The sequence below is a fragment of the Sesamum indicum genome, linkage group LG2 (assembly GCF_026168435.1).
Source record: "Sesamum indicum cultivar Baizhima isolate 11 linkage group LG2, ASM2616843v1, whole genome shotgun sequence".
Lineage (NCBI taxonomy): Eukaryota > Viridiplantae > Streptophyta > Magnoliopsida > Lamiales > Pedaliaceae > Sesamum > Sesamum indicum.
Window position 1 is genome coordinate 4,387,424 of NC_142658.1, and position 16,349 is coordinate 4,403,772.

A 16,349-nucleotide genomic window follows, 5' to 3' on the forward strand; every position below is an offset into this window, starting at 1 on the left:
AATGGACAATCAAAAGTTCAGAGAGATGTACACAATTCTAACAAAAGATCCATATATCATCCCACTTTCAATACAAATGAGAGCAAACTGTTGAAAACCTTTTCTATTGACAACAGCAATTTTACAGTAATCCATTATGCAGACATCCGATGGTGTAACAGGAAGATTTATGATCATCTGGGACTGCCTCCTCGAGCAATTCCTTGAAACCTCAGCATGCCATTACATTTTCATAGCAAACCATGGTTCTCAAATCAGCCTTTCTTTTCCATATGCAGGCAACAGATGACCAGAGTCAATCTACAGAAATCAGCGCGTTTCCAAAGTTTAATTAATGATTAAATTATAGAATGATTCATGAAAAAAAATATCAGTTCATTTTGTATGATGGAAAAGAAACTTGATCATTGGATTCCTCACCCTGTCAAGCTCACTGCAGAGAACAACCAACAACAGTCGAGTCATTGGATTGAGGTCCTGATCACTTGGAAAGGCTATCGTTTGAGGATCCCCCTGCTGACTATGGACTGGTTTTCAGGTGAGACTTCCACAGCTGTTAGCAACAGTCAAGAACAGAGAACATAGGGAACAAGATGCAGATCATAAGCAAAATGGAACGGACTAACAATTATATAACAACAATTCAATATGCCCTCAGAACTTGTACATTACACTCACAGAGGATTATAGTAACCTCCAGTAATTCCAACAAAGCCAGTCCCTCACCAACAACAGCACCAGGATGTTACATCATTAAGAATAATAATAATAATAATAACAACTATAGCAGCAGCAGAAGCATTGAGACAGCAGTGACGATGATGATGATGATGATGATGATGATGATGATGATGATTATGAAGAAGCATACTGGTAACAATGATGAGGGAGGCTATCGATGGAAACCAAAGCTACCATTATAACCATGTGTCCGGCCATCATCGGGCATTTGCAAATATATAAACACATTCTCATGGAAAAACTAAAATATGATTGCACATGCTATTTTAAACCATCATTTATCACATCCGACTTCTCATCCATGAATAACTTTCATAGACAAATGAAATCACAAAGGATTCAGAAAAAATATCCAACCAAAGCCCTCAGTTGTTATAACTTTGATAAGGATCATCATCAGTTCAAGGCTACTGACATTTGCCATCGCACCTCATGCACCCCCATGCCGTTAATAAATAACTTAATAAATAAATAGATAGATAGATGAAATGTGGGTTAATAATGCCAGAGCAAGTTCGGCGATTCTAGAGCAGTTTATTATTGCCATAGCAAGGTCAACTGCAAATGAACAGTTGCTAAAATAAAGGGTAAATTACACTTTGCACCCCCAGCGAAATGTGGCACATGAGGGCAATGACAAACGGTATCCAGTTAAACTGCTCACTGAATTTTCCATCACTGGGCTACATGCACAAATACACTTAAACAAATAGACAAGCAAATGAGCAGAAAGCATCTCCTGCACGAATAAGCATTGCACCCAAATGGGCACCTTTATATCTCGGGTTCACCAAAAACCAGATGAGTGTCTAGTATCATAAAAACGCAATGCACCTCCCAAAAGTTTGTAAGCAACTAGAAGTAGCAAACCCGTTAGCCAAAAAAAATCTACAAGAATCCCAACACAGAATCGCATAAGCCTCAAACACCCAAATTTTATGGAGCCTAGCGATGACAATAGACAACTGTTTTATCTTTTATGCCAGTATTTAGCGAACTGAAACATGAAAAGTTACCGCAGAAAAACCAAAGTTGTACATGCTAATAGCATCTTAGACAGAAGTGCTAAAAAGACTAAAAAATTGATAGAGAAAGCCCTCAGATCTCATAGCTTTTAACAAATCACAAATGGCTCAAAAACACTGATGGATAGATTCACCAGAGGCCTTCAATACGTCACCATGAACAACCAACCAACTTCCGCGTGCAAGTGTGTGTTTGTTCATATTTTCGCGTAAATGTTTAAGTATGGAGAAAGAGAGGAGGAGGAGGCGGCAGATTATTCCGGTAACGCCGAAAGGCCAGTGATGAATCCAGAACCACCATGCCACTTCAATGTGTTAAGTTTTTCCATCATCGGGCGTTTTCTTCGAAAAATATAGAACAAAGATACATCATTTACACGGAGAAAAACATGCAAATACATAGATTATACAGAGACGAATACACATAAACCAGCGGTTAGCAGAGCTACAGATCTAGGGTTTCGATGTTGAGGTAACAATTTATGAAAGATTTATTCTTCCTTTTCTCCGAGTGGGCTGACCATAGTAAATTAAAGCCCAACAGACTTAATCAAAGTTGTTGGGTTATATTTATAAACAATGGGCCCAACTCATGTGGGCTTTATCCAAATCTAGTGCCAAATGTCACTTATCAAGCCTAAATGTAGGGCTAAAAAATAAAAATGTCGAGCTTGATTAGATTAATATAAAAAATAAAATAAATGTTATAAATATTACTTGAGCTCGAATTATATTTGATCCTATAAAACTTGTTGAGCTCGATTAGATCAATAACCAAACTAAATTCAAATGCAATATTTAGAGCTCGAATAATAATTTCAAATAAGAAACAGAATAGCACACAAAGACTCCCATGAGTAACAATGCAGTCAACCATGGGTTTGCTTTGATAAATGTGTCTCGCTCCATTGGTATTGCCATGAAGCACAGAGTCTAAAATCTTACAACCTTTTCACTGCAGAGTCAATTTGAAGACCTTGGAGAGAGGTAACTTTTTTTCTGTTTGTTTAATTAAAAAGACATCTATAATTCTAAATCAACCAACATATATAGTTACAACATTCGATATGCAATACATCAATATATTTAAATTAACCTATAAATTTAAAAGTAAACGAAAAATTGAATATACTACTATTAACAGTAGATTAAGTACCTATATCCATCGAGGGATTCCAATTGACAACCTCTTACTTAAATGGCTGCCATTCTATGAGCATCTAAACAGCAAAAGCATAAGCATCTTAAAGTTTATGGGGAAAAGACAGTGAAAAGCTTAAAACGTAACTTGGCAGGAGAAGCTTCATAAGCAGCAAAAAGAATCAAATCAAACATTCTGGGGATGAAACATACGGCAATCGAAAAGATCAACTTTTAGATGTATCAGATAATCATCAAATTCTGATTTATATGATTCATTCCTTGAAATTGTGTGAGCTAGTTTACCTACCTATTATCATTCTAAAACTACGAAAAGGCTGATCAGAATCTCCTTCAAACTTTTAAAAGAAGCATCGAGCTCTATGTCTTATGTAAAGGTATCAGAAAATGATCAGGCAAAAAGAAGTAAACAAAGGCACTGTTGGAAAGAAAATGAAGAAATTCAAATAAGCTCTAATCATAACCACTACGGTCATGTGTCAATCATATGTTTATTCAACAAGGGAAAGCTTCAAATTTGCAGTACGGATCATCGCTGAGAAACAGTTTTTCATTATTTGACAATTAAGTAATGATATTAGATATAAGCAAAATCAGTATGAACTGTTTGAAAAAAGGAAGCCCCTTTCAGAATAAAATACCATCAGCCCCTGATTACAACATTATGAATTCTGCAGCCAGATTCTCAACCACTTTGATTAGTAGGGCAGCTGACCCCACCCCACGCCTTGCAACTTCTAACACCCTCAGAACGAACAAGTGCAAAATCTTTCCACATTTTCATCCACTTTGATTGAGTGAGGCAGCAGAAGGAAAAGCCACATTCTCGAGCTCCTTCCGTTTCAGGTACTGATCCAAAAGTGTAAGCCGAGCTGTCTCAAATGCAAAGTAACCTATAGCTGAAAAGCATGCACTATAAAAAACTCGAGGCCCCATCCCGCGCGTAAATCCAACCCACCCTTCTTCCTTAAGAATCTGCTTAATCGTAGATGAGACCCCACCATACATTGCAGCAGCAACCTTATTCACAGCCTCCCCATGAGCTTGAGTCATCAACCGAGTTTTCACCACATCCAAGGGGGTTGTCAAAGAAGCGGAGATGGCCCCTGCCAGTGCCCCACAGCAAACACTCTGGAAGGGCTCCAGATAAGCCTTTTCGGTCTTACTCAACACCGCAGCTTTCAAATACTCAAATGACGAATAACTCAATACGCCAGCAGGCAAATTCCTAAGCAATGTCGCACTATACCCAGCATACAGCCCCAAAATACCATCTTTCTCCAAAATTCTCAACAAAACCTCCCAAGATCTCCCCTTTGCACCAGCCTGCATCCTCTGCGTGATCACTTCCTTTGGCACCATGATTGCTGAGGACACAATGTTCCCCATTGCACCTGCTGTTGGAGGAATCAGCACAGGCGGGTACTGCCCAATTTTCGACAAAATCGACTTACCAAACTCACAAGTCCCAAAATAAACCGCAGAAGAAAAAGTTGACCCAACAATGACAGCAGAAACCCCACTGTAGAATCCAAGAATCCCCTTACTCTGGAAAGTTTTAACAATAGCATCAAACGCGCCCTTGTAAATTTCCGACGCCCCTCTCGTCTGGAGCTTGGTTTTGATTGTATCGAGCGGATGAAGGCAAACATAAGTGAACGCACCAGCAATCCCACCAGCAGCAGCACCAATGAGCGCCCTTTCAAGCACAGACAAATTCTTGAACAGAGCATGGACCGTAGGAGACCCTCTGGAAGCCGGTTTTAACCAGCTAGGGGAGACGGGTTTTTCTCGGTTCTTCACGAATTCCTGATTGGAAAGAGTGGTGGATGAAAAACTCAGTCTTGGGCTGGGAATTTTCGCGAATTCTTTACTTCTCACAGTTTTGGGATTAGGGTTCAAGGTTTGGGGAGTTTGGGTGCAAATGAGGGTGTTGAGCTGGTTGAAGATAGAATTGAAATCAGTGAGAGTGCGGGAACTGTGTGGATTTGAGGAGAGGAGGATGAGAGATCTACGGGTCGGAGTTTCCATTGGAGGTGGTTTATGCAGTCTGAGATTGGCGCCGCGTTCTTGATACAGGTCATCATGGTTTATATGTTTTCTGGCTTAGACTTCAGAGCATAGTCCGTACAGACCAAAGAGCAATTTGAGGGTTAAGAACCAGAACTATTACTTTATAATTTATTTTTTTATGAATTTTTTCTCCAAAATTTTAATTTCAAAACACAAAATTCCTTTAAACAATAATTAATTTATATTTTTATCCATATTTCTTATTTTAGTGGGTGATTCTTTTTTAAAATATAAATATGATGGCGCAAATTATAACAATAAATATTTCAAAAATATCAAATTATTGAAAATTGAATTTTGACAAAATTACGAACTGATAAAATTTTAGTTCGTAAAAATTGACTAATACAGTGTGTACCCATATGCGAGATGCTAAAATTTAATTTTATCATAATAGAATTGTAAGTTAATTAAATAACACATTGTTGTATGAAATTTTTATTTTACAAAAGTTTTAGATATTAATTAATGGCGCATAATAAGTTTATAAGATATGAGAAATATGCATAATGTTATTATAAAATAAGCAAAATTGTTATTATTATGTAATTGGAGGACTAAAATGGAAATAAAAGGTAGTAAGGCCATCTCACTAAATATCTGAAAGTAAGTGTCTATTTGTAATTTCCGAAGAATCAGAGACAAACAGAGAAGTAGGGTTTTCCGAAGCTGAAGCCTCAGAAGCAAAGCTGCTCGTCACCCCGCGTTGACAAGCCGCGCAGGTGCAGTATTTCTCTAGTTATCAGTCATTTATTCGTTCAGATGTTCTATTTTCTTTTGAAGACCATTGATTTCCATTGTTTTCCCCTTGTTATGGATGTTCTGTAGTTATGCTTTTTCGTTTTTTAGCTGAGATTGTGTGTTGTTCTTGATTTGTTTAGCCCATAATTTCCAAATATTAATTTGGGTCTTATTCAAAACTAGATTTTAGCAAATAACGAAGTATTTGGCAAAATATGTTTACTTTTCCGCGCCGTTGTTGATTTACTAGTTTTTTCTGGTCAATTTACGAGAGAGTCGCAACGGCCCTCCCACACAGGTTTCAAGTTTGTGCATTTTGTTGGATTTTTCCTTTTTCATTAAATTTTGTCTTGTGCATGTGACTGAATTATGATCTACTATGATAAGATTTATCCACATTGTAGAGCTGTTCAATGGGGTAGAGTGGTGGGAGTGGCTTGCACTTCCGTTTAAGACCTAGTTGGAAGACAATTAAGCATCTTATACGATGCAATGTGGTGAATTAGGACGCAGAATGGATCAACTTTGTATATGAGCTGATTTTCTTTCTAGCTCTTTTTTATTTTTTCCTATGTGTAGTTTCGAGTGGGAAAATTCCTAGTAAGATAGTTTGTCAGCATACTAGTGTAATTTTATTCACAATCCTCGGCATGGCAGTATCTGCTACCTGATTTGCCAGTCATACTGAGTTCCTGAACATATTCGTAGTTCTTGTGTCATAACGGATAGTTGCAAAATTTGATATTGCTAGAAAGTCTCACTTGGAATGCAATGGCATGTAGTTATGGTTGCAAAATTGTAACTATCAACTGGATGAGCGAAACTGCTCACAATTTGGTACAACCTTTGTATCAATTGTGCTTGTGATTTATCTTTTTGCTGGTCATTGCTGATCTTTCCTTTTTAGTATTGGTACTTCTGTTTTCTTCTAGCTCCTGTAAAAAGAATTGCTCAATATGAGCTGATGGATTGCCTGAAACAATAACAAGCTATCATGTGCTACAGTGCTAGGTTACAACGAGAAAGGGGGGGAGAGGCAGTCGTACTATATTTTTTCCTTAAAGCTTAATGAATATAGTTAAGTGTTCATAGGCAACTCGGGCCAAGGGACTAAAATAGTGTTTCTTAAACTGTTTTACTTTAGCTTGACTTCTTATGCTTTTCAGGGGATATTATCAGTTCATTTATTCATTTACTTCTCATGAACAGTGGAAAATGGCGGAACAAGATGAGTATCGCTGCTTTATTGGGAACCTATCATGGTCAACATCAGACAGAGGTTTAAAGCAGGCATTTGAAAAGTTTGGCCATCTCGTGGAGGCAAAGGTGTTATTACGAATATCAATCTGAGTCATTCTGCTTTGCTTTTGTAAATCAAGCTTTTTAACTCATCCACCATGGTTGATTGTTGTTATTTGTTTCTACATTCATTCGTGTTTAAATTCAAATTTAATATTCTCTTAGAGTTCCAACGGTGGGAGTTCTTTGCTGATTTTGTGTATGAAAATGTAAAGAATACATGGAATTTTCTTTGAGCACCGTTGAGAAGGCACTAGCACTGACCTAAAAGTGTTGTATTTTGTCTCGTATAACTCAAGATAGTGTCAGATATTAGAATCGGAAAAACAGAGCTGAATATGGCTAGGTGTAGGTTGTAAACATATCTAGGGTATCATTTACCAGTTTTGACTTGGCTTTAGTTCTACTCCAGTATTTTGAGTTATAAGATTTGTTTTTGGCGAGTGCTGGGTGCAGGAAAATGGGATTGTCTGTTCTCTGTGCATCGCAAAAATTAAGTAGTCTGGTCAAATGTACTGTTGGAGAGAGAGGAACAGGAGGTATTCGTGGGTTGATGATGACCGAATGTTAAATATATGCTGACATTTGAAGTACGTTATGTTTATATATTGAAAAGAGGCTCTTTTAAAAGATTATATTGGATGAACTGGAGCGTGAGTAAGCTGGAGAGATGATGCTTCATAAGGTTTATCCTTCTATTTCCTACAAGATAAGTCACTTATTAAGACCTCCATGTTTTTCAGATGGTAAGCTCTGACATCTTACATTGTCGTTTGCCAGGTCGTACTGGACAAGTTTTCTGGTCGCTCTCGTGGTTTTGGATTTGTTTCTTTCGAACAAGAGAGAGCCATGGAAGAAGCCATTGAAGCGATGAATGGTATGGAGTTGGATGGACGGTCCATTACTGTTGATAGAGCTCAACCTAACCAGGGCTCTGGTAGAGACCGGGATGGGGACAGGGACCAGGACCGTGATAAGGGACGTGATCGTGATAGGGGTAGGAATCGGGACAATGGTGGTGGGCGTGGATCTGGTGGGGACTGTTTCCGGTGTGGAAAGCCTGGGCATTTTGCTCGGGAATGTCCCTCTGGAGAAGGGTCAAGAGGAGGCAGATATGGTGGAAGAGATGACAAATATGGTGGTGGCAGTCGGCATGGCCCTGATCGTAATGGTGATAGGTATGGTGGACGAAGCAGAGACTCTGGTAATCGCGGTGGATCTGGGAATGATAAGTATAGCCGCGAGCGGTCTGGTCCATATGAGCGTCCATCATCCGGTGGCTACCGTTCATGATAGGTATTTGGCTGTTCTTTCTATGCATGACCACTTGTTCGTCATATACATTTCATGCTTCTTATTGGTTACACTGTGATATTGATCAACTGCTGACATGTGTTGTTCCGTTGCAGCACCATTGATGGCTGACTGACAGTGCAGAGAGTATCTACAAGATCAACGTTTTCTTATTTTTGTATCACATCAGCTGAAGTACTTTTTCTCGAGATGAGGCTTAGTCATAAGCATGGTCTCTTGCTATTTGTGACTCTTCTGAACTAAGTTTGTCGAATTACATTCTGGATCATTACATTTTAGAATGCTGGTATCCTTTGTTGGATTAAGTTTTTGCCTGTTGGTTAATTTCTAGATTGTCAATATTGATATAAGACTCCGGGTTCAAGAATCAATTACGATATATGTTCTTACATCCTAATCTACTTTAAAATTGCTAAGAGTGTTGATGACTTGATGGTATATGGAGCAGAATATTTGTTTTGTCTTTCTTGCTTAATAGACACTTATTTCATTATCATACTTAGGTACAGTATTATTCCGTAATGGATTAGTTATTACTGGCTTGAAATTGAGGTGAAGATACGGCTCGTAAAGGTATCTGTATCGTGTTCCATTCTTGCATGCTGTCATTGACAAAGATGTTAGTCTTGTTTTTTGTTCTGAGAACAATCCCGGCCGCCTCTCTTTTGGACTTTGAATTTCGACGCCAGTCACATTTTTCTTTGCTGCTCCTTGATTCCGTCCATAAATTCATTTAGTTTATATTCAAAATTAAAGAAACTAGTTGGTTGCATCAACTTCTTTTTTCATAAACAAATGAGTGTTAAAACTTCTAGTGCTATTCAATGTGCGTGATGAAATGAGACAATAACATAAGCTTTCCCTTGCATTTTGCTTCATGCCAACAAACAAATGTCCTTTCTTTAATGCTTTCCTTATTTTGAGTCGGGTCTAGTCAAATATGAACCAGACATTTATGAAGCATATGGCTCAAGAAAAATGATCAACTCTCATTTGTTGTATGATTAATTGAGTTGGTTCAATTTTGATTTGGACAAATAAAATTTCGCAGTATTCATTAAAATTGTAATTTTCTTTCAAAATGAGAAATATCAAATAAGAAGAATATAACAAGTATGTAGAAAAGAAATATTGATATGTATGGTTTGGAAACATTTTGATTTGTATGCTTTGTACCTGGCTGTGCAACCATTTACAAAAATTTGAATAGTTTTTGTGCATAACTACCTACCTAACTTTACCTTATAAAAATAAAAGAAAATACAAATCATAACAAAAAAATGATGAATTTGTTAGTGAATTCAATAAGGCGTAATGTGAGTGGTCCTGGTCTCGTAAGGAGCCAGATTGGACTTAGTACTCTTCGCCCTCAATACTTTGACCAATTCACCGCACATCTGCCTTGTGCTTCCCGAGCAATCACTCTGCATCACCAGTAGTACTTTGGTCAATCCGTTCACTTTCGCCACTTTCTCTTGAGCTGATGGGTCCCGCGCCAAGCAACACACGCTCCAGAGCACCGTTATCCCGTGCTCCGTCGCCACACCTGAACACTTCATCAGCCTCCTCACGATCTCCACCACACATTCCCCGTCTTCGCTAATCGCCCCCCTCCCCTCCGTGCACGTCGCCACCGTTTCTAACATCGCCAAACCCTTTTCAATTACCCTACGAACCGGAGAGGAATAGTCGTAACCGGAGAGGATTTTCCCCACGGTTCTAACTATGCCCAATCGGATCAGCTCCTTCTTGACTGGCCTGGTGGTTGAAATAGCTAACATAGCTGACAAGCCGGCTTCTACCGCCGACGTATCCGTATCGGCTGCTGATAAACTATACAGTTGGTGCAGTAACCCCTGTTTTTCTGCGATTCTGCGCTGTGATTCAAGATTTACCGCCATCAGCTCCAAAATCTTGGCAGATTTTACCTTTGATTCCCTACTTCCTTTCTGTAAAACCATAAGGAACGACGATAAGCAATCTCTTCCACCACCACTCTTCAAAATCACTTCATTCAATCTCTCCCTGACTCCGTTCTCCGTCGAGATCAAATCCAAAATCTCAACAATCACCTCACAAATTCCAATCTCATCGGACTTGGCAAGTACCTCAAGGAATCTCGAAACTGCAGCATCCGACAGCGCCACAAACTTCAGATTCTCCTCCGACGCCGTCATGAAACCGATCAATTTCGCCAGAGAGTCGGAGTCAAATTCACCGTTTATGATATCAACCACTTGCTGCTTGGAGATAGCCGACGAAGACGACGGCGACGTTTGAGATACTTCCGCGTGGGCGAGCCAGAGGTGAATGAGGCGGCGGAGGGTGAGATTGGGGGTGGTATGGGTGGAGGGCAGAGTCTGCATGGTCGCCGGACATGTGTTGTGGCCAAGAGCGAGCCACTTCTCGATGGAGCTCCGATCATATGTGACGCCGGTGCAGAGACTCACCGGAGACTTCATCACGTCCATAGAAATGGGGCAGCGGAACAGGCTGGGCACGGTGACGTACAATTCTTCTCTCCTCTTTTCTCTTGCCATATTTGGTGAAAGTAACTTGAGTAGTTCAATTCAACTTCTCCTTCCTTGTGCCGTAACACAAAAACGAAGAAATGTGTCTAAGTCTTTATAAACGGAACAGTCAAAGAGGTGACGTCGGTTTAATCTATAATTAATAACACAATCTTGATCAGAGAAACATAAACTAAAATTGCCAAGTCCAAAAGTTTGAATCGGATTTCCATGTATTATTAATAATGGAAAGAGACAAAGGAGTCGCAGTTATTTGTGGGGGGAGGGGCCCAGGCGTTGAAGAAATCTGCATGAAATTCTTGCATGGATTTGGGTAAAGTCAAACTCCATTTCCACCATTCTCTATGCTTATTATTCTTGGTTTCACAATGATTGCCCTTTAAATATATGCAAGTGGACATTTATTTATTAATTAGAAACAAAAACAAAACAAACATGCTTCTCCTCAATTTCTGCATCCTGTTATCTGATCAAAAGGATAAAGTTGTAAGTCATAATGTAAGAGAATAACAGTAAGGAATTAAGGAAAATATTGGTCGGTTGCGTAATATACTCTAGGCTATGACGCCTAGAGATAGATGTATATATATATTGCGATTTTAATTGTGAGATAAAATTCTTATTCTAAAGTAGTAATTGCTTTTTTTTTTTTTTTTTTTGGGAATTCAGGTAACCAATAACTAAAAATAGAGATCCAATAGTTTATAGTGATGTCCTACCGTATATGCAACTTCATGGGAAGATTATGAATTTATTCATAAACATTAATTGATGATTACTAAGATGTGTTGATTTGGTATGAATCATTAATTGGTGATTATTGTAATAATTGTATTTTTTATGAGGTTCTAAAAATTTAAAATTTAAAAAAAAATTCACTCGTTGAATCCACCAACATAATTGTCTTGGAATCAAGTAATAGCACGTGGGGTAGATAAAACACGATTATTGATGTAAGTGGGCACTTTGGGCTAACATTTGATGGTGCATAAACTGTTGTGTATGAGTTGGTTCTATGCACTTTGAAGCCCTTCACTGTTGAAGCAGCTTTAGGAACATATTCAAGCACCACATGATCTCCGGTCATGAAATTCTAATGCGCACTATCAAAATATCACACGGGAAACAGAATCTCATCCCAGCATTTTCGGAAGCACTTGGTTTTGCACAACATGTGAGCATGCTGCCCTCAAAATTATATTAAGTCATTTACATAGGTATATACAGATAACTCGTTATTACAACTCATAACATTAGTAAAACAAATCAAATTCACAACCATTTGACCAAACAGTCTTTTTGAAATTGTTTTCAATTTGAAGATAAAGCTTTTGCATATTTCTTGTATTTGTGGCGTGAGAGGAAAAAAGAAAAGCAAAGAGGTAAGAATTCAAAACTTGTAAGTTTGAATGAGTTTGAATTGGTGATGCGTGTGTGAGTGTGAGTGTGGAATTGATTGAACACTGAATATATTATAATTGTTGTGTAGAAAAAGGACAAGGAAAAACTAACACGCTTTTTTCTTCTTCTAAATCTGTATAGCAATTGGTTGACTCTGAGTCATGAGCACTAGTCTACGTGTTAGAAATCACTACCCATTTTGAATTGGTCTCTCACTTTGTAGTTGTTATCTAGAATTAAATCAGCCTATGGCATAGTATAGCTTGAGTTCATATGAATTAAATTAATAGTATCTGATTTTGGTGGGCATTACTCACTCAGTATTGTACTATTAGTTCAACCCAAATTCTGATTGATGTTTCCATGAAGAAATTGGTGTCCTATTTGGATGTATCGAGGCCCAACTCTTAAAGCCCAGATGAAATATTTTTTATTTTTTATCCTTTTGAGGGAGGGTTCTTTTCTTTATTATTCTTTTTCAGTTTAACAAGATTTCTACGAGATTATTTCTCTCATCAAATAAGAAATTAAATAATTAAAGGGAGTATGTCGTAATTGTACCTAAAAGATAAAAATATCCCAATAAAATTTTAAATTTTTTAACATAACCAAAGATCCATGTATTTTTATCAGCGATCCAACCCAACTTGATGATTATTCGACATCAAGGAGCGGAGATTTCAACATTCGAATCCGTACAAGTATGAATATTTAGTCCTATAAATATTTTAAAGACATCTTGGGCCAAAATACATTATTTCTATTGAGATAATATCTTGATTTTTCTCTCGATTTTCTACTGAAACATAAAAAATATTTCGTGGGGGACCTCCCAATAATTCTAATATTTGCTCTTCTTCTCATATTGCAGCTCTTATCCAAAATTAATCACCATGGGATCATAACAATCTCAAAACCGGATCAATGTCCAATTTCAGTTCATTTAGTGTGACCAAGATCAATTACAATTAAGTCTCCAATCAAATAAATTATTGCTCAAAGGACCCCAAGCCCATGATAGACATAGTAAGCAAAATGACCCTTTACTTTCTCCATCCTTACATTTACTATACATTACCCCTTTCCCTTCCTTCTTAGAGACAGATAAAAGAGAGACTTCTCAAGAAAGCACTAATGAAATTTGCAGCCAGCCTATGGACATATAATTCATACAACAAGGGTGAAAAAACATACACTTTTCAGGTTCATGTCTGCACACATACATATATATATTTACCCCATGCTTCTCAAAGGTTTTTTTTTAGGACATTCATACATATAGTCCTTAAACAATCACTTCATACCACGAAACTCTCATTAGGCTCCTCATATACCGATTACTATAACTCATGTCACCCAAGACCACACGTCTTGAAATGTTTTCAAAGTTACGGATTATTCGTGATGTTTTGATAAAAACTAATAAATGTATGATCATTCGAATGTCGTCATAATTAAACATATAGCAAATAATATCAAATCAAAGTCAAAAAAGGTTAGCTCCGACATTTTCAGTATTCTTTTAATGTCTGAAAAAAATAAAAAAACATATGTGCCCATAAATGTGAATGGAGGAAGTGGATACAATAGGAAATTGATGAGAGGAAAAGGATAGAAGGCTCAATGTAAATAAGGGAAAAATTTTAATACAAGTCGACTTTGAATCGATTATATAGCAAGTGCAATATATTTATTGCATAGTTAATATATAATTTAGAAAAAAAGTTATTAATCATATGATATGATAAATGCACCTGATTTAAATAAAGAAAATTCGTAAATATGGGAAGGGACAAATTTCCCCTGTTAAGGGGAGTTGAAAGAGAACAGTTTGAGCTACTGAGAGTCGGCCATTTATTTCAATTGGGTCCACTTGCCCACCTAACCATGCAACATTGCACCTCTTTTTCCTCAGATATGTGCTCTCTTCTACCACTTTGCATGTTACCCTTTTTTCTATTTTTATTCCTCCATATACATTTTTCCTATGAGTATGACCCCTTCAAACATCAAACCCTAACCCCATTTTCCCCTTGCATGTTCACACCCACCATGATGAGTTATTAAAATACTTCTACCTCTAGATCGAGTATGCAGTTTGATCCAATGGCTCAAAAATCTTAGGGCATGATGATTCAAAAAATGTATATCCGATAAAAAACAGCCATTCTTCCGTAACCCAATAGTCATGGATGAACCGAGTGCGTTTCCAAGAATCGCACAGCAACAAGGACCAAATTGTAAATAAAACATTTTAAAAGGACTTAATTGTGAAAAACCACATAAGTTGCTGCAAAAGCATAGGAAGCCTGGAGTCAATGCCCCATGCTAGCACCTCTCCCTTGTGTTCTGCCCCTCCCACATATACTTCAGACACAAGTTTCTCTTATGTCTTGTTGTGTGTGGCACCACCTACATTATTTATTCAGACAAATACATACATATCAACTAAAATAAACCCCCTTTCACCAACTAACTCCACACACACTATTTCAACTGCACACATCACCTTCCATTTCAACTCCCCCCTTCTCCTTACTTCAATATTGATCCTGCTTTCTTCTCTTCTCTCACTCTTCTTCTAATGGGAAATAGGCCTCAAATACTCCCTATTTTAATACTCTTTCTGTTCATCTTTGCTTGTGATCATGCAAATGGAGCAAGGCACACACAATTCCTCAAGGTCAAGCCACAAACTCATAAGTCTCCAGCCAGTGATTTCTTCGGGTTCTTGCCCAAGGGAGTGCCTATACCGCCTTCCGGCCCTTCAAATAGGCACAATGGCATCGGCGTGGAGGGCAGAGAGGGATTGCCTTGACAATATACATGTATAGCAAAAAAGAGAATGTTTTAGTAGTATAATTACTTATTCTTCTTCCTCTTCAAGTGGGAAAATAAACTGTGGAGAGGATCATCAGAGGCCTGCTGTACATGGGAGTGGTGTTTTAGTGAGTATTCTTGAGAGTTGAAAAAGAAAAATAGTGATGTAGTTATGTAATAGCATTTGAGGGCACATTAAGTTGTGGCTTTTTTATGTGGAAACAATAAGCATTTATACACAAAGTACATAGCATTTACCAATCTTCTGGCCTTTCTTTCTTTTTGTTTTTTTGGTCTTTTCTGGTTTTATTGCATGTTAATTGTGGTTCTGGTTCTTGCATGAACTTGGAACTATTCATGCTTGAAAGCTTCTTAGCTTTCATCTTTTGTTCGATGTCAATGACATTTATTTGTTATGTTTGAATCTGTACATCTCATAAAATTAGTATTTGTGTGTTTGAAACTTTAATTGGTATTCAAATTTTTGAATATTTGTAATATGGTATTTACCACTTCATCAAGTAAAAACAAGAAAGTGAACATCACAAGTCCTTCAAATGTTGGGAAAAGTTGAGCAGGAATAGACAGCATACGCTAAAAGATCTTCTACTACACTTGAGTATGATCATATCAATGCGTATTTCGTGTACATTCCACTTTTAAATAAATTAATTATATTTTTTCAAATTTTCAAAAAAAACTCGTGTCGTATATGCAATTCAAACAGCAAAGATTATGATTACATTTGTTTTATTTTGTGTTGATTGGCATTAAGCTTCATCTGTCTGAAAAGGGCAACATTCAATTTCGAGTAAGGATTAAATTAGTAGAATACGTTAAATAGAATATAGACAGAAGAGAGAGAGGTTGGGACTTTATTAGGTTAGACAACAAGGTCGTATTTCCAGCCCTTTGCCGCCCAAACCCCTCCAATTTCAAACATTCCACCAAATCCAAAACCACTGTTAAATGTAATTGTTTGTTCATAAGTCAACTAAGAAATAAGAACAAGGCAAGCAGCAACATTGGGACCTCAAAATGCACACAACCCACACCAACAACGTCAATGGTCGTTAATCAAAATTGAAAACTCCAAACATCCCCTTTGAGGTTTCGGTATACCTACAAAATCTGCTCACATACTGTATTTTTTCTACATTATTGTGGTTATGGATTACCTCATCAGATCGTCATCCACTTATATCAGTTAAAAAATTATTTTGTTCTGCGAAATATGAATGTT

General features: G+C 37.5%; 3 protein-coding genes across 5 annotated transcripts; 1 reads left to right on the plus strand and 2 right to left on the minus strand.

Moving 5' to 3' along the window:
• Nucleotides 1–28: 28 nt before the first annotated feature.
• Nucleotides 29–5,068, minus strand: MFL1 (Mitochondrial substrate carrier family protein). Of its 2 annotated transcripts, XM_088877557.1 has the most exons (3): nucleotides 679–5,068; nucleotides 421–553; nucleotides 29–300 (listed from the first exon to the last, which is right to left on the minus strand). In XM_088877557.1, the coding sequence occupies exon 1, from the start codon at nucleotides 4,956–4,958 to the stop codon at nucleotides 3,708–3,710; it is 1,251 nt and encodes a 416-aa protein (XP_088733683.1). In that variant the 5' UTR covers nucleotides 4,959–5,068; the 3' UTR covers nucleotides 29–300; nucleotides 421–553; nucleotides 679–3,707. The 2 variants fall into 2 exon arrangements, with proteins under 2 accessions (XP_088733683.1, XP_088733682.1); XM_088877556.1 differs by having other exon boundaries at nucleotides 421–5,068.
• Nucleotides 5,069–5,565: 497 nt separating this feature from the next.
• On the plus strand, nucleotides 5,566–8,725 carry LOC105179464 (glycine-rich RNA-binding protein RZ1A). Of its 2 annotated transcripts, none has more exons than XM_011103091.3 (4): nucleotides 5,566–5,722; nucleotides 6,951–7,067; nucleotides 7,821–8,336; nucleotides 8,450–8,725. In XM_011103091.3, the coding sequence occupies exons 2-3, from the start codon at nucleotides 6,957–6,959 to the stop codon at nucleotides 8,331–8,333; spliced, it is 624 nt and encodes a 207-aa protein (XP_011101393.1). In that variant the 5' UTR covers nucleotides 5,566–5,722; nucleotides 6,951–6,956; the 3' UTR covers nucleotides 8,334–8,336; nucleotides 8,450–8,725. The 2 variants fall into 2 exon arrangements, with proteins under 2 accessions (XP_011101393.1, XP_011101401.1); XM_011103099.3 differs by lacking the exon at nucleotides 5,566–5,722 and adding an exon at nucleotides 7,497–7,725 and having other exon boundaries at nucleotides 6,945–7,067.
• A 736-nt stretch (nucleotides 8,726–9,461) lies between these two features.
• On the minus strand, nucleotides 9,462–11,037 carry LOC105179477 (U-box domain-containing protein 28). The gene has a single exon (XM_011103112.3). It carries the CDS (start codon nucleotides 10,892–10,894, stop codon nucleotides 9,656–9,658), a length of 1,239 nt encoding a protein of 412 aa, XP_011101414.2. The 5' UTR covers nucleotides 10,895–11,037; the 3' UTR covers nucleotides 9,462–9,655.
• Nucleotides 11,038–16,349: the final 5,312 nt, after the last annotated feature.

Bases quoted from the DNA above. Each gene is read 5' to 3' on its own strand.
- MFL1 (XM_088877557.1), bottom strand. From the start codon at position 4,958: ATGGAAACTCCGACCCGTAGATCTCTCATCCTCCTCTCCTCAAATCCA.
- LOC105179464 (XM_011103091.3), top strand. From the start codon at position 6,957: ATGGCGGAACAAGATGAGTATCGCTGCTTTATTGGGAACCTATCATGG. The intron at 7,068-7,820 runs GTGTTATTACGA...GTCGTTTGCCAG, and splicing joins GCCATCTCGTGGAGGCAAAG to GTCGTACTGGACAAGTTTTC.
- LOC105179477 (XM_011103112.3), bottom strand. From the start codon at position 10,894: ATGGCAAGAGAAAAGAGGAGAGAAGAATTGTACGTCACCGTGCCCAGC.